This window comes from Eulemur rufifrons, chromosome 9 (genome assembly GCF_041146395.1).
Source record: "Eulemur rufifrons isolate Redbay chromosome 9, OSU_ERuf_1, whole genome shotgun sequence".
Classification (NCBI taxonomy): domain Eukaryota; kingdom Metazoa; phylum Chordata; class Mammalia; order Primates; family Lemuridae; genus Eulemur; species Eulemur rufifrons.
This window is the reverse complement of record NC_090991.1, coordinates 22,719,921-22,735,021: the sequence shown is the minus strand read 5'-3', so window position 1 is coordinate 22,735,021 and position 15,101 is coordinate 22,719,921. Positions and strand designations below refer to the sequence as shown.

Genomic DNA, 15,101 nt, shown 5'->3' with positions numbered 1-15,101 from the left:
CCAAAGTCCTGCAGCTCAAAGAAAAATAAAGTGGGGGAAGAAGGTTTATAATTAAGATTTAAACCCACCAGGTCTAATGACAAAGCCCATGCTTTTCTTCCCCACCTTTAATTTGCAAAATTTCAAACCTACAGAAATTTCCAAGCATACACCCATATACTCTTCAGTTAGATTCAAGTGTTAACATTTTACCACATTTGTGTTATCTGTGTGTGTGTGTGTGTGTGTGTGTGTGTGTATGGTTAGTACATACAATTTTTTTCTGAACCATTTGAGAGTAAGTTGCAGGTGTGATATCACTTCAGCCCTAGAAGTTTCAGTATGTGTCTCCTAGTAACAAGGCAGGCTACGTAACCACACAATGAGTAGCATACTCAGAAAACTTAACAATGACACACTATACAGCACATAATCAAATTCCCCCAGTTGTCCCGATAATGTCCTTTATAGCTATTTTTTTCAAATCCAGGATCGAATTAAGTACACGTATTGAATTTAGTATCGAATTTAGCTGTCATGCCTGTTTAGTGTTCTTTAACATACTTTTTTTGTCTTTAAAAACATGATATTTTTTAGGAGTGCAGATCAGATTTTTGTAGAATGTATCTTAATTCAGATTTGCGTATTTCCTCACAATTAGATTCAAGTTAAACTTTTTTGGTAGGAATACCACATGGATGATGTCTTTCTCAGCGCATCACACCACAGCACATGATGTCAGTTTCCTGGTTTAATGACTTAGTGACCCATGCTTTCTTGCTACAGTGAGCTGCCCGCTGTGTGCCAGACACTGGGGCGGGGGGAGGGGTTCGGGGGCGGGGAGGGAGGTGAAATAGAGGAGTAAATAAGCCACAAAGCACAATCTTTACCTTTAGGCAGCTCACAGTCCAGTGAGGAAGACAGATCTATGGGCAGATTAAACGTATGACAAACACAGGGAAGAAACTGTACAAAAGGCAGTGGTCACATTGTGGGGTGGGGAGGGAGCCTGGGGAAGAAGAGAGACTTCAGAGATGAGATAACATTTGGGTAGACTTTGAAAGATTTGAGGAACATTTTAACAGGTAGAAAAGGAAGGGAAAGGGGCTGGGCATGGTGGCTCACACCTGTAATCCCAGCACTTTGGGAGGCCGAGGCAGGAGGATCACTTGAGGTCAGGATTTCGAGACCAGCCTGAGCAAGAGCGAGACCCCATCTCTACAAAAAAATGAAAAAAATTAGCAGGGCATGGTGGCACTTGCCTATAGTCCCAGCTACTCAGGAGGCTGAGGCAGGAGGATCACTTGAGCCCAGGAGTTCAAGGCTGCAGTAAGCTATGATTACACCATTGCACTCCAGCCTGGGCAATAGAGCAAGACCCTGTCGCTAAAAAAAAAAAAAAAGAAAAGAAAAGGAAGGGAAAGGACTGACAGGTAGAGGGAACAGCATATGCAGAAGTAGGAGGTATGGAAGGCAGCTTCTTTCACCACAGATAAGAATTCAGTCTTTTGCCAGGTGTGTGTCTAAAGGGACTTTCCCATCATTTTCCTGATGACCAATCCCAAGAGCAAACCCTGATCCTAACATAGACCTACCTGAGCTTGACTGTTCACCAATGCTTGGATTTATTTTTCCAATTTATGCCTCACCATAGCCCCTCTACCTAGCCAGACAGGCATGACTTTCTCACTTTTCAGATGAGGAAACTGAAGCTCAGAGAGGTAATGTGACTAGCTCAAGTCCACAGACCAGTAGACAGGCTGGGGCTCAAGAATGGAACTCGTGTGTTCTATTTACCAAAGCACTCTGGTTGCTCAGCACTTGGAAGCTTCTACCTCCAGAAGTCTCGACACCCCACAAGTCCCTCCCATGGCACAGAAGACGGTTATCCTCCAGCTGGGCCCCCAATCCCCTGACAGCTCTGTATATCTTGCTGCCCAAGGCCCCTCCCATGAGGAGAAGAAGAAGAGGGGCTGTGAAAAATCAGCCTATGTCCTTGACATCTCCAGGTCGATGTTCTCATACCCATGGCTGGAATATCCAAACAGGACCAAAGGTGAGGCTGTAATGGACAGGAATGGAGCCAGGGGCGGGGGCCTGAAAAAGAAAGGCTACCAGGTTCCCACTCCCAAGCAAGGGTCTCGGTGAGTTCAGCAAATCCATGGGAAAGGATAGGGCAGGCTCCTGGGCACTGTGGTGGCTCCAGCTCCTCAGTAGGGCCTACAGGGCCCCTAAGATGGGACACCTGTGTGTCTCCCTAGCTTCTGCTCCCACACCTGCACCCTGCTCTCCACCCCAACTCTCACACCTCCAAGTCTTTGCATAAGGATTTCCATGCCTGTCTGGCTGCCTCCTGCTTGCACTGAAGACTCAACAGTGCACAGTCTCCTCTGGAAGCGTTCCCTGATCCTCCCAGCCAGGTTAGGCACCCCTGCTCTGTACCACCTGTGCCTCCTCTAGCTGCACACTCGTTACCCTCCGTTAATCAGTAAGAATCATTCTGTCTCACCCGCTAGACCAGGGCTTCTCAAAATGTGGCCCCAGGACCAGCAGCATCTTGTTGGAAGTGCAAATTCTCAGACCGCCCCCCTCTGATCTAGTGAATCAGATGCTATGGGGATCAGTCTCAGAAATCTGTTTTAACAAGGCCTCCAGGCTGGGCGCAGTGGCTCACGCCTGTAATCCTAGCACTCTGGGAGGCCGAGGCAGGTGGACTATTTGAGCTCAGGAGTTCGAGACCAGCCTGAGCAAGAGCGAGACCCCGTCTCTACTAAAAATAGAAAGAAATTATATGGACAGCTAAAAATATATATAGAAAAAATTAGCCGGGCACATGCCTGTAATCCCAGCTACCAGGGAGGCTGAGGCAGGAGGATTGCTTGAGCCCAGGAGTTTGAGGTTGCTGTGAGCTAGGCTGATGCCACAGCACTCTAGCCTGGGCAACAGAGTAAGACTCTGTCTCAAAAAAAAAAAAAATATATATATATATATATAAAGAAAAAGAAAAAAACCAAGGTCTCCAGGTGGTTCTAATGTACATTCAGGCTACAGAACCCAAATGAGACCATTGGTTTTCACCCTGAGCGGCACATTAGAATCTTCAGGGGAGGTTTCCAAAATGCCTAGGACCCATCCCCGCAGAATCTGACTGAATTCATCTGATGTAGGGCCTATGCATATTAAAAGTTCCCTCTAATAACTCTAATATATTCCCAAGGCTGAGAACACCCTGCTAGACGAGAGATTCTCAAACTTCAAAGTACCAAGGAGTCGCTTAGGGATTTGCTAAAATTAAGACTGTGATTCAGTAGGTCAGAGGTGGAATCTGAGGTTCTGCATTTGAAGAAGTTCCCAGGCTATGGCGATGCTGCTGCTCCGTGGAACATATTTTGAGTAGCAGGAAACAAGAATACGATGAGCCCCTCAAAGACAGGAATTATGCCTTCCTTAGCTCTCTGGTGCCTCGTGAAATACCTGGCACTAACATTGACTAAATGCTGAATGAAAGATTGTTTAACCCACCATTGCAACTGCTGTCTCATTTGTACCACGTACACTCTTCCCCTCTTGCCAGAACTCAAAAAAGCTACATCTCCTGTTTACCTGCCTTTGTCCCGCTACCAGGTAAGACCCCTAACTTTTGCTACCCTGAGAGCTGTGTCAAAGTACGAGGGGAACAAATTGTCCCTTCCCATTCAGGCCAGCTCACAGAACACTGACATTCACCCCAGAGCTGCCAGTAATTCTGTGTGACCTTGGACAAGTCATTTTCCCTCTCTGGGCCTCGGGAGATTCCTTTGTCATGGCCCAACTTCCCTTTGTAGAGATGCTATGAGAAAAAGTCTATAAAGCCTGGCTTATGCAAGGAGTGACTGCTAACAGAAGTAACACAGGGGCCTCACCGTTACGGTTGCCAGATAAAATATGGGATGCCCAATTAAATTTGAATTTCAGATAAACAACAATTTTTTTTTTTTAGTACAAACATATCCCAGGCCAGGCGAGGTGGCTGACACCTGATCCTAGCACTTCGGGAGGCCAAGGCTGGAGGATTGCTTGAGCTCAGGAGTTCAAGACCAGCCTGAACAAGAGCAACACCCCATCTCTACTAAATATAGAAAAATTAGCTGGGCATTGTGGCGTGCGCCTGTAGTCCCACTACTTGGAAGGCTGAAGCAGGAGGATCACTTGAGCCCAGGATTTTGCGGTTACAGTGAGCCATGATGATGCCACTGCATTCTACCCGGGGTGACAGAGTGAGACTGTGTCTCAAAAAAAAAAGTCCCAAATATTTCATTCACTACCTGAAATCCAAATTTAACTTGATGTTCTGTTTTTGTTTGTTTGTTTGTTTTTGTTTTTGCTAAATCTGGCAACCCTACTTACCATGAGTCCACGCTCCATTTTCTGAAATCTTGTCAATCACTTGAGAACCCTTATTATGATTTCAGTCACCAAGTTGGGAACCACTGGCTGAGGTCCCTTTTCCCTATTGCCCAGAGAGATCTGTTGTAAGGATAGAAGACTTGAGAAGAGACAGGGATGAATCCCCTAGCTAAATCCTCAGAGAAAGCCCCTAACCCACCCAAAATACCCCACTGCAGTCAGAACTGCAGTTTCAAAGTTGTTTGAGAGGTGGATTATTTAAAGGAAGTTGGAGCTAGGTGCGGTGGCTTCCGCCTGTAATCCCAGCGACTCGGGAGGGTGAAGCAAGAGGATTGCTTGAGTCCAGGTGTTCAGGCTGCAGTGAGCTATGATTGCACCATTGCACTCCAGCCTGGGTGACAGAGCAAGACCCCATCTCAGAAAGGAAAGAGAGACAGAGACAGAGAGAAAGAAGGACTGCTTTCCCAACTAAGCTGTTAAATTCCATGAGGGCAGGGATGATAACTGCAACCCTAGCACCTAGCACAGTGCTTGGCACATAATAGGTACCCAAATATCTGAATGAGCAGTAGCCTGTCTTTCCCCAACCTTTATTCCACATCTCTCCCACCCATTGCTTTTTCATCTCCCTGCCCAAATGACCTTTTCAAAGAACTTTGAGCTCTTCAACTAACCACACTATGTACTCAGATTGATTTGGAGATCACCAATGGCTTCACAATCTGGATCTCTTTTGATCTTCACAACAACCTTGGGTGGGGAACAGATAAAAAATTATTAGCTCCATTTTGCACACAAGAAGACTGAGACCTTGGTGGGATGAAGTAACTTGTGCAAGTCATGCAGTGGGTTAGGTGGCAGCTGTGACTCTAGCCCAGACGAGAGGCTGAAGTGCATCTGTCTCACTCTGCCTCCCCTCCCTTCACCCCTTCCTCACTCTACCCCCACAAGTAAGGGCTTAGGAGACCCTTCTGACTGCTCTGCCACTCATACTCTCCAGGTGCCAAAGGAAGAATTTCCCCCAAGTCCAGAGTCCTGGATGCAGCACCCAGGCGAGCCAAACTTGGTCCCTTACAGCTACTCGAAGCAGCCTGAAATCTACACACACTGGCACATCCTGTATGGCCAGAGAGGGGAACGGGAGGCCCAGAAGATGCTGTTGCGGAAAATAAGAGATCACCCTAGGTGTGTTTTGCCCACCTCCCTATTCTCCTCACCCTCCACATCTTCTAGGAAAGAGAGGAAGGACAAGGAAGGGGTGGGCCAGGGAATGGGGCAAGTCAGCCTATAGGTCCCCGAGAGGACCCTGGGGTAGAAGGGTGGCTTGGATGGGCTCAGGTGGATATCACTGAGCCCTCGTCTGTCTTCCTCTGGTCCCATCTCTGAGCTGGGCTGTGGCCCTGTGGCAGAGGTGGGCTTGCAACCTGAGAAGGGAAGATGCAAGGGGACAAAGACCACCTGTGCAATTTCTCACACAGGAACCTCAAAGAGGGCACCTACATCAAAAAATTCCATCTCTCCATGAGCAAGTTGACTACAAAACCTCAGGTGGGATCCAAGCCCTTAGAGCCTACCGAGGACCACTTGAAGTGGCAAAGATTAAAGGTCAGGACCCTGGTGGGAAGAGGGAATGGAAAGACTCCCTGTGGGTGCCCTTGCCTTGGGCTCACACCATCCTTCAGCCCTCAGTCCCTGCCTGCAAAATGGAGGGGAGGAAGGAAAGGGGATTGGATTGGATGAGCTCCTAGTTTGAAGTTCTATAACCATATTTTTCTATTTCTTCATTTCTACTGGCTGCCTTGGATGGACAGGAACTCACAAAAAGCCTGAACTCTCCCAGAGAGGATGATCAGTTCTATGCAGCACAGGTGAGAAGTGGCCAGGGAAGAGGACGGTGGTGACACCTAGGAGTTGGCAGAGCTAGAACATAAAAAGCTGCTTGAGGTGGATGGTGGGGTGGGGGTGGTATTCCAGGTACAAACTCCAGCTGTGTCTAGAGGATGGTAACTCCTAGGGGTGGTGTCCAAGGTCTCCTCCCTCTGCTACCCCTCTTCCTGCAGGCTCTGGGGTACTTGGGCATCAGCGACAAGTTTGTCATGGAGGCACTATGGCAGGTGGTGAGTCTGGGGGCCATGTATAGTTGAGGAAAGGAAACAGGGTCTGAGACGTGTAGAGTGTGGGCATCTGGGCACAGATAAGGCTCCCCAAGATGCCAGGATGATGGGTCAGATCCAGTAAGGAGAGAGCCACCGGTGTGTGGAATGCCCCCATCTCATGCCCTTGACCTCTTGGAATAGCAGCTGGATCTAAAAGATGGGGAAGGGGAAATCTGAAGATCCCCCTGGTCTAAGAGAAAAGACATTGGACTGAAAAGCCAGGAAAGCCTGAGAGCTGGGACTAAGTACATCTCCAACTTAACTGAAAACACCCCATGCTTATATATCAGTTTTCCATTGGGAGCACACCTTCTTATCCATAACCTCATTTACATCTTACAACAACACTAGGAATAGGTATTAGTATCTGTATTTTTCTAATGAGAAAATGGAAGCTCTGAGATGCCAAGGGACTCGATCAACACCAAGTTGATCCAAGAAGAGGAGGAACAAATCAATATTGAGAAGTGGCCAGTGAGGTAAGAAGTGACTACTAGATACCAGATAGGCTTGAACAAATGTCTAACTCCCAAGTTTTTTTTTTCCTTCCACTGCACCATCCTGCCTGTATTCTGTATTTGAGCATACACTTTCTAGGTCTCAGTTTCCTCTTTTGTCAAATGAAAAGTTAAGCTGAGACAATCCCTAAATCTCTGACATTCCATCACTTTCCTGTATGTTTCTACCACCCGCATCTTAAATTAGGCCCAAACTGGTCCAGAGAAAGTGAAGTATGAGGCCTATCGAACCCTGGCCATCCTAGGTGAGTACGTCTTCTCCCTGGGTGGGAAGATGGGGGAGGTGAGAAAATGAAAGTGCAGCCACTTTCTCCTTTGGGTAAGGACAAAAGGGAGGGGAGCACACACCCAACCTAGCATTTGGCAAGGTCTGGGAACTATCCTAGGCACGTTGAACACAGAGAGGAAGATGGGGTGAAAAGGGAGAAGAGACTGGAGGGAAGGAGGAGGAGAGCTCCTGGAATTGTGTTCGTGCTCAGCCAGCTGCTCTGGTGTCTGGGAGGATACGCAACAAATTGGCACCTAATACCTGGAACTTTAAGTCTTGCAGGACAGTAGAGTTCAATGGGTCCTTGCAGAGAGAAGTAATATCTGAGGCTCTTCTCTGACTTGAGGACTCTCCCTGTCCAGGTTGCCTGGATAAGCATGTGATCCAGTCTTTCATCAAAAAGTTGAAGGGACAAAATGAGGGTCAGAAGTTGGAGACTTTGGCGGGGCTACGAATGGCTCTGAACTCCTGGGCTGCTGTCCCTAAAGATAAGGTGATTAGGAGCATAGTCTGTAATTGGGGCAAAGCAGGACAAGGTAATTGATAGGTTTGGCTGGAGGTTGGGTCAGGAAGCAGGTAACCTAGCTCTCAGTGTTGACAGAGGATGACACTGTCCTTGTGAAGTTCCTTCTGGAGTTGAATAGGAGCATATGGCTTGACCACTTACTGGCCAGACAACCCCTGAAAAGTCAACTTTCAGAGCCCCAGTTTGTTCATCTTTAAAATGTTGACAGTATAGATGGTCCCTGACTTACGATGGTTCGACTTATGATTTTTCAACTTTACAATGGTACAAAAACAATACACAGTCAATACACTCCTCAGCTTACCATGAGGTTACATCCCAATAAACCTATCCATCATAAGTTGAAAATATTTTCAACTTACAGTGGGGCTATGAGGACATAGTGCCATCATAAGTCAAGGAGCATCTGTACTCTGACTTGGGGGAAAAGGCAGTAGAGGAGCAACGTATGTAACCTGCAATTCTGTATCCCCCATAACAAGATGAAATAAAAAAAAAAAAAAAAAAAAAGGAGCATCTGTAATTGTCTTACAGTACTGCTGAGAAGATTAAATGAGATGATGTATATAAAGCACCTAGTACAATGCCTGTGCTCTTTAAATGATAAGTATCACTATTATCCCTAAAATAACCTATTAGAGTGAAACTTCTGTCTAGAGGGGAGAGGGCCCAAGAGAGTCTTCTGACACTACTCACGGTTTTTTCCCTTTTAACGTTCTCTTACTCTGATCCCATCACTGCTCCATGTAAAAGAGAATCCGTCATCGTTCATCCATTTATTCAGCAAATACACATTCACCAGCTACCATGTGCCAGGCACTGACCTAGGCCCTTGGCATACATCAGCGAACCAAACAGACAAAGATTCTTACCCTTGTAGAGCTTATATTTTAGTCGGGGGAAACACACAGTAACCAATAAATTTAATTAGAAAATTATATAATATGTTAGCGGTGACAAATACAGTGAGAGAAATTATGTGGCAGGGTGAGAATGATCAGGAGTGGGATGGGGATGGGTTGCCATTTTTAATACAGCAGACATGGAAGGCCTCGTTTAGAAGGGGCATTTGAGCAAAGGCATAAAGAAGATGAGGGGGTTAGCCTTATGGATAGCTGAGCAAAGACATTCCAGGCAGAAGGACCAGCACAAAGGCAGGAACATGCTTGGTGGTCGAGGAACAGCAAGAAGGCCAGCGTGGCTGAAGTGGAGTAGACACAGAGAGAGCAACAGGAAGGGAAGGTCAGGTTGAAGAAGTTAACAGGAGACTAGATCATATGTGGCCTTCAGGGCTATTTTAAGTATGTGGGCTTTTAGTCTGAGTGAAATAGGAAGCCATTCATGGCTTTTGAGCAGAGCTATAACACGATCTAACCCTTATATTTCAAAGGGTTCGTTCTGACTGCTGTGTTGCAAAAAGATTGGGAGTGGGAGGCCCAAAAGTGCAAGCAGGGGGACAAATTAGGGGCCACTGAAACCATCCTGGTGAGAGGTCATGGTGGCTCAGACCACAGTAGTCACAATGCAGTTGGTAAGAAGTGATTAAATTCTGGATATATTTTAAAAGGAAAACTCAGATAGGTTGAATGTGAGTTGTAAAATACAATGTGGAAATAAGGATGAAGCCAAGGTTTTTGGCCTAGCAACTGAAAAGATGACATTGTCATCAACTAAGGTCAAGAAAGCTGCAGGTGGAACAGGTTTGGGGGTAACAGCAGAAGTCCAGTTTTATATAAAAATAAAATACAAAAATAAAAACAAATACAAAAAAACACAAAAATAACAAAAAAAGAAGTCCAGTTTTGGACAAGTTATGTCTGAGAACCACTGGAACTCCAAGGGAGATAGCAAGTAAATGGCCAGATATACAATTTGGAGTTTATGAGAGAAGTCTGAACTAGAGAAAGAAATTTGGGAGTTGTTAGTATGCAGATAGCACTTAATGTCACTAAACTCGATGAGAACACTGAGCTTTGGGACACCCCAATGTTAGGAGGTCAGGGAGAAGAGGAAGAATAAATCAGTATTGAGAAGTGGCCAATGAGGTAAGAAGACAACCAAGAGTGTGGTGTTCTGAAAATCAAGTTAAGAAAATGTCTCCAGGAAAGGAGAGAAATCAATCGTCTCAAGTAACGTAAGGCTTGAGAATTGATACGTGGATTTAACAATTTGTGAATCATTGATTAACTTAATGGAACTATTTTGGTGGCAGCAGGTGTTGCAAGTTGGATGGAGCCGTGGTAGGTGTCTATGGAACATCTTCTCTCGTTGCTTTTACTTTCTCAGTGAAGTAGAAAACAAGGTGATCAACTGAGAGCAAGAAAGAGGAATAAGTGTTAGAGGTTCCAGAGGAAAAGGTGTGAATTAGGAAGAGTGAGAAAGAGAATTGCCCCGGGGGAAAACGGTATGATTGCCAGGCAGCATCAAGGACTTGCATGAGGTTTGTGTTTATGCATTTACAGCAAGATCGGTCATCATGACTGTGTATCTTTCTCCAGGAAACGCAGGCACAGAGTAAGTGGAGAGTTGGATTTGACCAGGGTTGCAGTTCTGTCAAGGGAGCACAATGAAGCAAGAGGGGTAAAGGACTTTAGAGCGAGGCAGGGGTGTGGCTATAGCAGAACCATGGAATTCATGCTGGGTAAAGAGGGAAGGAGGTGAGGAGCAATGACAGGCTCAACAGATTGTTAGTCCTTTGTGGAGCAACAATTGTTGGCATTGGAGGTGAGCTGGAAAAACAGGTGACAGTCAGAGAGTGGGAGCCATGAAATGGAGATTACGGACAAGTTGCAGTTGTGGGTAATGACATCTCTGAGGGATTAGTGGCTGAGGCAGAGTGGAGGACATGGTTATTGGAGGAGAGGAGTTGGATCACTTTCATGTCTTATTTTTTTAATGCCAAGAATTAAGATATTAAGAAGTGTTAAAGAGAGTAGCACTTATCCATCCCTGGGATAAACTCATAGAGAACTGAGGAGATATGACCCAGGAGTGAGTAGGTGACAGGGTGGGTGAAATAATCTGATGACATGAGATTCATTTGAGGAAGGAAGGAGAATGGTCTGGAAGTATTGTCTTCTTGTAAAGCACAAAGCCTGGCCAGGAGCAGTGGCTCATGCCTGCAATCCCAGCACTTTGGGAGGCTGAGGTGGGAGGATCGATTGAGGCCAGGAGTTCCAGACCAGCCTGGGCAACATAGTGAGACCCCATCTATACAAAAAATTTAAAGATTAGCCCAGCACAGTGGTGTGTGCCTGTAGTCCCAGGTACTGGGGAGGCTGAGGCAGGAGGCTGGCTTGAGCCCAGGAATTCAAGGCTGCAGCAAGCTTAGATCGTGCTATTACACCGCAGCCTGGGTGACAGAAGAAGACCCTGTCTCTAAAAAATTAAAATTAAAATTAAAAAAGCACAAAGCCTGGTTGACAACATAGCCCCATCCCAACCCACTTCCCTTCCTGTCTCCCTTGTAGAGGACTCAAGTTGGGGATGAAGAGAAGCTGGTACCTGTGCTGCAGATGTTGATAAAGAAGTCCTCGAATGAAATGGCCCTGGAGGCAGCCCTGTGCTTGGGTTTCCTGAAGCCCTGCAGCATCATGGCCCAAGAGTTCTTGCTGCAGTTCCTGCGCAAAGGGCTGAAGACCCAGCGGATGAAGGTGTGAGGGACAGGAGGCTGGGCTCCCTGGAGGGGACTGAGGAAACAGAGGCCAGTCTGAACTGAGTGGGGTCTGGATCCTAGCATCCCGGTGGTAGAGCACTGCAGGGTCCTCTGTGTGTTTATAAATATGTCGGAGTATGGGGTCACGTGGACATACAAGTGTACATGTGTTTGTGTGTATTTGATAGGTATGGGTGTTCATTTACATATGTGCACATATGTACACATGTAAACTTGTGTTCTCACTCAAGAGGCAGGAGAAAGAAAACCCCACACGTTCCTCACCAGTTCTAGGCTCAGCCCTCGAGTCCACCTAGCTATCCAGATGCTTCTAGGCCCTGTACACTCTGCCCCCCCCCCCCCAGGCACTTAGGATGCTGGTCAAGATGATGCGTGTGAACTCAGCCACAGTCATCAGGGCCATCCTAGACCAGCTGTGTTCCTCCAGTGTCCTCGACGTAAGCTCTGGGCTGCCTCGGACCCTTCCTTTCCCGGCGCTACGACAGGGTTGGGGAATGAAGAAGGGAGTTCATCTCTCACACCTCCCCGACCCCTGACCTCAGGACCGCTTTGAAGCCACCCAGATGCTCAAGACCATTGGGCTGGAACAGATCCAGGCACAGGGACTAGAGGAGCTCACATTTGACCTGCTCAGGAGGAAGATACACAATGAACCCTTCGTCGTAAGTGAGACCAAAGCTCCCAAGCCCAGACGGTCCAAACCTGCCTCCTTTCCCTTCTCTGGAGCCCTCTCCTGGCTTGGTCCTCACCACCCCAAAGTATCACGTTCGCCCTAACATACCCCCTGTGCAACTAACACAGTCCACGTTTCGAGCCACGTCGCCTTTGCTCAGGCAGTTGTCTCAGCTTAAAATGCCAAGTCGTCCCTTCCTCTTCTTAACATAAGAAACCGCCTCATACTATTCGCTCCCACTGATAAGTAACCCGTCTCTCTTTCCTATTAAAATACTATATTGTTCCTTCAAGAACCGTCTGAATGACACCTCCTACGGGAAGCTTTCCCAAATCACCAATCAGAATCAATCCTGCCTTCCTCTATGTTCCCTTGCTTTTATCTTTATTATGGCTCATTATAAAACTGACCACAGCATTTCTAAAGACATTTTTCTAAAATGCAGATGAGATTGTCTTACTCTGCATGAAACGTTTCACTGGCTCCCAGTGCCCTCGGGATGTTATACTGCCTCCCTCCCTAGCTTCCTCTCTCATCGCTCCCCCCCAAGCACACCATGTTCTGACGTAGCTGTGTCACAGTGTAGTCACGCAGAGGCACTCTGAAGAGTCCGTTTGGGCACCGCATGAAGCTCAACTATTTTCAGCTCCTCATCCCTCCGCACGTTCTCTTGCCTCCAGGCTTTTGCACACATCTCCCCTCTGCCCCTAAAATCTGCCTGCCGCCAACCCCCTGCCTGATTAACTCCCACTCACCCTCCAAGTTTCAGCTGGGGCTTCATTTCCTCCAAGAAATCTTTCCAGCACTCAAGGCTGTTAGGAGACCCCCCTCTGTGCGCCTGTCTGCTTCCTCAACCAGACGCAAAGCAGGGACTCGATGCAGGGCAAAGCAAGTGTCTACAAAGGTCTGTGAAGCCCTTCCCTGTACACCCCTGCATCCCCGCGCTCCGTTGTCCCACTTTGACCCCTCTGCAGGCTATGAGGCAGGCCGTGGCCGAGACTGTGGAAGAGCTCAAGATGAAGCCTATGATGATGAAGTTAGTGGAGGCGTGAGTGGCCTGGGCTGGGAGCTGCTGGGGCCAAATCCTAGGTGGTGGGAAGGGGGCAGGGGGTCGGTGCGAGGGTCTCAGCTCTCTCTTGCCTGTGCCCTTGACCAAGTCACACTTTGACCTCTGGATTTTTTAATCATAAAAACATGCTAATAATACCTACCACTCAAGGTTGCTGTAAAGCTCTAGTTCATACATGAAAAGAACTTTTAAAAGATGAAGTTCAAGGCAGATATGAGTTCTGACCACCATTTAGTGCCTCCTGGCAAACGGTGGTATCTCTCCCCACTCCCAGCCCCTCTCCTGACCTGAGAAACAAGAGAGGGAAAGAAATGAAACGAGCATTACTTATCGGCATTATGCCCAACTCACCTTGGGCCCAAAAAGCAACCAGCCTCGCTCCCACTCCCCCTGCCCTTAACTGAACCTCAACGTGCTCCCTCCCTTCGACCCAGGCAACTGCTGAACCCAGATGTCTCTGCACGCAAGGAAGCAGTCACCTCTTTGGTAAGGTGGCCTCTGCTTCTCTGACCCGATGCCAGAGAGGTGCTGATGGCGCAGGGAGCAGGCAACTGAACAGAGTCACTAAGGGGAAGAAAGGGCTGTAAAGTTGGGGGAGGTTGTTTATTTTACATTTCCAGCCCTACCAAGAGTTAAGGTAGCCTTTCCTTCAGGGTTGGGGGTGGGTGGGCTAAGGGACAGGAGATAGGTGTGCGGGGTGTTGCTTAGATACTGCAGGAATTGTCTTGATTCTTGCTGGCAAGTAACGGGCACTGAAATCCCACGCAGTGGTCCCAAATGGCACAGAGAGGGATATCTCAGCTGGGAAACCAGACCTCCCCCTCCCTTGAGGCTGCAGGGTCTCACAAAGGGACTAGAATGGGAAAGAGTAGAGGGCATCTTCCTGGGGCTGGACACTTAGTCCTTCTCACTCCGCCTTTGCCAGGGCGTCCTGGGGATCCGCAGCCCACACGTGTTCCACTTGCTCCTGGACATGCTAGATACAGAAGACAACCAGGCTGTGAAGAAGTGTGTAAGGCATCCCTGCTAACCTCCTCCTCCTCTCTACCCCTTCTCCAAGCCTGCCCCACCCGTGTCATCGTTTGCTCTTTGTCGGGAGCAGAGGGAAATGAGCCCTCAGACACGGTCCCTTGACCTCATTCCTTGGGGCCATAAAGGCCTGTGGCTAGAGCTTCCACTCCCTTGGGTGTCCCCTCTCCTCCCAGCCTAAGCCCGAAGTGAGCCAGCCCTACAGCCTTTGTTTCCACGCAGCTACAAGAAACATTAATCCTTTGTGCCTCAACTGATCCCTGGATCCAAAACAAGCTGAAGAACAAGGTTTTCCTTCTATGTGAGGAACCTAAGACTGAAGTAAAGGCGGAGCCTGCAAGGTTCCGGAAGGAGCCTGAGAACCCAGAAGAGTTAGATATCCAAGACTTTCGACTTGCAAAGCTGAAACCCTTGTTAATTGCCAAGTCCATCACCAACGGGGACCAAAAGGAAAAGCTGCCTGCTCTTCCGCCCTGTTGCTCTAAGCCACAAAAACACAGGCCACGGCCCACAGGGCCCTGGCAGAGCCAAAGCTCAGGGAATAGCTCCGGATCGTTCCTAAAACTGCCAGATAGGCCAGCTCTCCGGGCCTACCCCCACTCCCTCCCTGAGGACACTTCTCAGGCTCCCCTGGGAAAATAATCTGTGCTTACCTTCTGTGAATAAACAAACGTCACTCTACCTACCACACCTCTCTGCATCACGACCGCCATTTCTGTTCCCTTCATCAGAGGTCTCCTCACTCCTGCTTGGGTGTTCTTGCCACTGAGCCACATGTCCTTTCACCAGAGGAAAGACGGAAGGACAGAGCCAAAGCTTCT

The 15,101-nt window shown here is 47.9% G+C and overlaps 1 protein-coding gene across 1 annotated transcript; it reads left to right on the top strand.

Annotated features, from left to right (window-relative positions):
• Positions 1-1,848: 1,848 nt before the first annotated feature.
• On the top strand, positions 1,849-14,855 carry HEATR9 (HEAT repeat containing 9). The gene is given in 16 exon segments (XM_069483125.1): positions 1,849-2,035; positions 3,554-3,603; positions 5,366-5,550; positions 5,844-5,970; positions 6,177-6,233; positions 6,426-6,482; positions 7,227-7,284; positions 7,670-7,800; positions 11,304-11,486; positions 11,854-11,946; positions 12,052-12,171; positions 13,157-13,230; positions 13,686-13,737; positions 14,177-14,263; positions 14,503-14,805; positions 14,808-14,855. Coding segments are annotated over 16 exon segments (1,812 nt in total).
• Positions 14,856-15,101: the final 246 nt, after the last annotated feature.